General features: G+C 39.5%; 1 protein-coding gene across 1 annotated transcript; it reads right to left on the bottom strand.

Annotated features, from left to right (window-relative positions):
• Window positions 1-510: 510 nt before the first annotated feature.
• On the bottom strand, window positions 511-5,006 carry krt98 (keratin 98). The gene is made up of 8 exons (XM_030140844.1): window positions 4,612-5,006; window positions 3,984-4,066; window positions 3,643-3,799; window positions 2,839-3,000; window positions 2,613-2,738; window positions 1,529-1,749; window positions 763-773; window positions 511-645 (listed from the first exon to the last, which is right to left on the bottom strand). The coding sequence occupies exons 1-8, from the start codon at window positions 4,939-4,941 to the stop codon at window positions 548-550; spliced, it is 1,188 nt and encodes a 395-aa protein (XP_029996704.1). The 5' UTR covers window positions 4,942-5,006; the 3' UTR covers window positions 511-547.
• Window positions 5,007-6,000: the final 994 nt, after the last annotated feature.

Raw genomic sequence — 6,000 nt, 5'->3', positions numbered from 1 at the left:
CACTGATTCACCAGTAAAACCAATAGAGTTTGACAAAAGACAGTGGATGGACACACTTGGTTTATGTTCAGTTAATGATAGATTTTGCTTTAAAAGTCACTTTTTCTTCAGTTTTCTCTGTTTCTGATATAACAACCCTCAACTTTGATCTGAGCTTTTATGAACATCTACATGATCATTGAATTCAATATAGGATAATACATGATTTTCACTGAAAAAAATGCCAAATACAGTTATAAGAAATGGTGATAAATCACTTAAGAAAGGTTACAATTAGAGAAAAAAATCATTTTGGAACTGACACAAAAGTAACACTGGGTCTTTGTGGGTTAATTAATGAGCTACGTATTTGTGAGTTTTTGGAGTAAAGAAGCAGAAGGGACTGATCTTCTTCAAGGCCAGTAATTCCAGAATTATACTGTGCAAAAACATTCATGGTAGAGGAAGAGTAAGGGTTTGAATGTGCAGTCATTACAGAATGCTCATAATAAGGTCCCACCACACAAATCCTTCCTCTGCAAGATCTTTATTGAGTTTCTCAGACACATCACTCAATCTGATCCACATCCACATCAACAGTCTTGCTGCTCCCGACCACTTTTCCATCCACGACCGTCTCCACCACTGTGATGACCTTGGTGACCACTAGGGAAAAGACGAACAGCAGTTATTAAGAATTATTGTCACATTTCTTAATGCACATTTAATCTTCAGAATCTGTCAAACGTAGGGAAAAACTTTAATGACTGAAAAATTGCTTACCTTGTTTTGAGCTGTTGATGGGGAGGGCAACAAAGAGAGGAAACAATTATTAGTCGGATATTCACCTTTAAAAAATGTGAATCGTATATGTTTTAATGGGGTGTCAAACTAATTATAGTTCAGGGGCCACATACAGCCCAGGATGATCTTAAGTGGGTCCAACCAGTAAAATAATAATATTAATAACAGTGAAAAACTTATAATGATATTATAAAAACGTTTACACTAATAAACTATTACTTAAAAATGTGAATAACAGGAACAACCACAAAAAACAGAAATCTGTTAAGAAAACTTAGTGTGATTTTAACAATATTATGCCTCAGTTTATCATTTGCACATGTGCATTACAACTTACTGATCACAGTGGATCTACAAAAGCACAAACCATTTAGTAACAGGCAGAATATTGTTAAAATTGCACTCAGATCTCATAACACATTTCAGGTTGTTCATAATTGTTCAGATTTTTCCAAATCTTTTCAGAAAGTATAGTTTGTAAATATAAACAGTTTCATGCAATTTTACTTTTTTAAACCAGAACAAAGAGAAAAAATTGGAGTTGAAATTATTTATAGGATATTATGGTAGTATTTTGTTGGTCTGGACTGTATATGTCCCAATTTTTGACCACCTTGACTGTAACTTCAGTGCATTTCACAGATTCATCTCACAGGCCAGACTGGACCCTTTGGTGGGCCGGTTTTGGTCCCTGGGTCGTATGTTTGACACCCCTGTTTTAATGTGTGTCATCATCAGGCATCACCTTTCATCCTCTCCGTCGAGCAGCCTCCTGTACTCTGCGATCTCCAGCTCCAGTCTGGTCTTGAGGTCCAGCAGCATGTCGTACTCTTGCTTGTTGCTGGCGATGTTGGCGTGGAGCTGGGACAGCTGGGCCTCCAGGCTTGTGACTGTGTTCTGAAGCATTGCCAGCTGTGCAGCATAGCGGGCCTGTGTCTCCGCCAGGGTGCCCTCCAGAGATGCTTTCTGATGGGTCAGGAGATGAAGTTGTACATTTAGTGGATACTCAATGATTAAAGCCAAGGAAGAAAATGACACTGGGAAACAGATGAAGTGCAAGTGACCTAATCTGCACCAAAAGTTCAGTTTGTTCTAAATATTTGTGTTACTTCCTGTCATTAGTATTCTGAAATAAAATTTTCTCTAGATTCAAATAGTTTAACCAGTGTCTTATTAAATGAATAAGCTGTATGTTTGGTTTTTGTGAAGAGTGTGAAATATACGATGCTAATGAAAAAGTAAATGTATGTTCTACATTAACTAAATAAGATGGAGCTATAGATATGAATGTTTTCTCAAAAACCCTCAATCATTTAGACTTTTTATAACCACTTTCTTTGTTTGTTTTTTTTTTGCATTTTCCAATCAGGTTGATTGAACTCACAAGTTAATGATAGCTGCATTTAGCACACTAGCTGCTGCTAACTAAACTTTGTTCATTAGCTAGTATCAGTTAATTTGACATAGAAAGAATGTGTATGATAAATATATTTGATTTTTTTTTTTTTTAAATATTATATTCCAGAATTACTAAAACAAATGAATCAGTTCTATTATTTTTCTTTAAATCTCAGAAATTGCCCCAAAATACTGACATACCTGTGATAGGATATACAATTTTTGCACATGTCTAAAACAAATCAGGTGTCTGTTATGGAATGAGGAGTGGCAGGTACACTTGTTCAACATACTTTTGGCCATTCATTGTGTGATGTTGTAAGTTTGGGAATAGGGAGAATACTTCTTTTAAGTCTCATCCATCCCTGTTCATATGTGAACACCAAAGCCTTAGAACAGTGAATGTTCATTATAAGTAAACCTTGACGTACCATGCTCAAATGGGACTGCAGTTCAATCTGAAGCCTTTGAAGGGTGCTCTTCAGGTCCTTGATTTCTGAACGAGACGTGACAAGAGTTTCTGTGTGTGTGATCACTTCCTGCTCCACTGCTGAGATCTGTGAAAATTAATCACAATATATGTCATTATATTAAAGCCTGCGGCCTACATTTGAAATAACAGAGTTCCATTAAGCCTTCAGTGGCTGTAACACTCACCTTGGCCTGATGCCATGCTTCGAGTTCCTTGCGGTTCTTGGCAATCACACCTTCGTAGTGTTCCCTGATGTCGGCCATAACCTTGCTCAGGTCTACAGCGGGAGAAGCGTCTACAGCCACATTGACCTGGCCACCCACCTGACTCCTCAACATAGCCATCTCCTGTAGGGGTCAAAGGGCAACACCTCAGTTAGCCAGTGTAATAACCAAAATACTTTTTTTTTTGTTATGTATTAAGACAAATATCTAATTTATATTCATCCTTGGATGATCAGTATCAGTGCTGAGATCAATGCATCTGTGTGTGTTTGTGTGTGTGTCTGTTTAAGACAAACAGAAGCAATGAGCTAATGGAGAGTGAGAAGAATACAAGGAAGTGTGCTGAGGGACGAGGGTAGCGTTGGGAAAAAGGAAAGGCAGCAGCGCTATTTGTACAAATATTTACCTAATGCAGAATTTCCTCAGTCTTATCAGAGGTGATACAGAAGTCATGAGGGCAAATTCTGACCATCATAAGTCATAATAGATGGAAAAAGTTGTCAGCTTTACTGTAAGAATGAATAGCTGCTTTTGAAAGCTGTGTGTTGCTGAATAGATGGATTATGTTGAATGTTGCTTCATCAATCATCATTGTAGAAACATGCTTTAGGGTTTACAACTGTGTGAGCATACATGGTGTGGGCGTTGGCATGTTGGGAATGTTTACAAGTGTAGGCTCATCATTTATGCTGCTTGTAAAGCTGACATTAAAAAACCCTGAAATGGTTCAATCCAAATTCCTCAAAGGTCTTTTATCGACCACACCTCTTCATGGTTCCTCTTGAGCATGATGAGCTCGTCCTTCAGGCTCTCGTACTGACTCTCCAGATCCATCCTAGCCAGGTTCATCTCATCGAGCACCCTCTTCAGTCCAGCAATGTCGGCCTCCACAGCCTGCCTCATGGTTAGCTCGTTTTCATACCTGGGGGGTGGCAGGGTCAACAGACAGGTCAGTGTGGCTTCAAAAGGTCATTAAAATTAGAAGTTGTCAGGTAGACATGAGTTCACGCTTTGATGCACATGTGAAGTTTCACCTATGTGGCAGGGTGGGCTGCGTCTGTGTGTGTGTGTGTGTGTGTGGGGGGGGGGGGGGTAAAAACACTCACTTCATTTTGAAATCATCAGCTGCCAGTCTTGCATTGTCAATGTCCAGGACTATCTTTGCATTGATTCTGGAGGCAACACGAATCTGAGGAGACACAGTGCAGTCATGTTCAAATAGTTTATTTACTGTACATGTGACAGGCAGTTATGGGAGTTTAGATATTTTATTTTGAGCTGTACAACAGTAAACATTAGGATTAAAACAGTAATGGATTTAACTTGTACATAGGCAATATGTGACGAAACTGTGCTACAATTTCTTTAGCAAAACTTCATTTTGAACTCTTAGTATGAACATATGTGCATTCATTTTAGCCAACACCTGACTGTAAACATGCATTGTGTTCAACTGCATTAACTACAGGCAGTGAGTAGAAGGAATACAGCATGACAGTTACGAAAGTTATCTACCCTAGCTTCTTCTTCCTGTGTGCATTGCATGCTACAGTACCTGGTGACTTGGCCTACTCCCAAACTACTGCAATAATTTTGTATCTTACCATCAAACTCAAATGTCAGGTGTGGTTGTACAACATTAAGTGCATACCAACAGATACCTGACCCTTCTCACACAAACAGGGAATACCAGAAAACACAGAAACACACTGATATTTGTTTTCTTCCTCATACCTTGTCCTTCAGATCATCAATGATGGCGAAATAGTGAGTGTAGTCATGGGAAATGACGGTTCTGCTCTGGTACCAGTCTCTGATCTGCTTGTCCAGGCGGTCGTTCTCCTTCTCCAAGGTGCGCACCTTCTCCAGGTAGGAGGCCAGGCGGTCATTCAGGTTCTGCATGGTGGCCTTCTCATTGGCCCCGACATGGAGGTCCAGACCATCAGCCAGGTTGAAGCCTCCAGGTGAATAGGAGACCTGGGAAGTGGCTGTGGAGATGCGGGTGCCTCGACCTCCTGCTCCACCATGGACGCTCATGGGCTGGGAATAGAGTCTGAGAGACATGCTGGACAGTCTGGATGTTCACCACGTATGGATTACTGGAGTTGATCTGCAGTAGAAAGCATCACTATGTGCCCTTGGTTATATAGCTACCAGACACTGCAAAGTGGGACGGGCTAGGTGGGGTAGTTGAAAGGGAAAAATGCCGCTCTACTGGCTACCCCCCTACCCTTCTTTCTAATCTCTCCATGAGTGAGGGTGGATAGTTGTTTGCCCGCCTTCTTTCAGGTCAAACTTGTGATTCCACATGTTATTGTTTGTCAATGAAAGAGCATTCCTTAAATTCTCCTCAGTTCAGCTCTCTAACCTGTAGCAGTGTTTAATTAGAACGTCCCGCATCTATAGTTTTTGAGACACAAACATGTATTTAGAACTTCTTGTAAAAGAAACATCAGCGTGCTGCTATTCCCTAAATTATTCACTCAGCCTAATTGGTCACAGCAGTGACAGAAATGGCACCTAGAAGCGACAATTCCACCTCAGTGAAACTTGAGGTCAGAAGTCGAGGCAAAGGCATTTTTAAGAGCAGACAGCTTATTTTTATCATCAACCTGGAGCCAAGATTTCAAGTTTCATCTCACTATTCTATATACAGGTCAGATAAATAAATGGGTGATAAATACTTTTATTGAAGTGTTATAGAGTCATATTTTACACGACTAACTAATTGTATTTCACACAGACTCAAGGAAAAAAACACAGGTAAAGCATTCTGCATCCAAAAAGTCTAAAACCATACGAAACATAAACATAAACTCACGCCTATTTCATTATGTGTGCCTTTACTCAGCTGTGTTAGATGCCTTGTACATGACATGAACGTCTGTCATGTCAAACATCATTGAACACGCACAGAGAATAAATAGTACGAATACTTTTCATTGTTAAACTCATTTTAAATACTTGTGTTGAACTTTGTCCTCCATTAGGATTAAAAGACAAACAGCTCTGACAATGGATGATGAAGAGACTTAAAACTTTTCAATTATTTTTCACCACGATTATTATTATCAGAATTATTACTATTATTATCAGTTTTTCAAACCTGTCATAAAGCATATG

Source organism: Sphaeramia orbicularis, chromosome 1 (assembly GCF_902148855.1).
Source record: "Sphaeramia orbicularis chromosome 1, fSphaOr1.1, whole genome shotgun sequence".
Classification (NCBI taxonomy): Eukaryota; Metazoa; Chordata; class Actinopteri; order Kurtiformes; family Apogonidae; genus Sphaeramia; species Sphaeramia orbicularis.
This window is presented reverse-complemented; position numbering and strand designations above follow the sequence as displayed.

What these genes read in the sequence shown, in the direction of transcription:
- krt98 (XM_030140844.1), bottom strand. Translation starts at nt 4,941, where the DNA reads ATGTCTCTCAGACTCTATTCCCAGCCCATGAGCGTCCATGGTGGAGCA. An exon ending in TTGATGATCTGAAGGACAAG is followed by an intron (nt 4,067 to 4,611) that starts GTATGAGGAAGA and finishes GTGTCTCCTCAG; the next exon opens with ATTCGTGTTGCCTCCAGAAT. An exon ending in TGCAGTCCCATTTGAGCATG is followed by an intron (nt 1,750 to 2,612) that starts GTACGTCAAGGT and finishes CTGACCCATCAG; the next exon opens with AAAGCATCTCTGGAGGGCAC.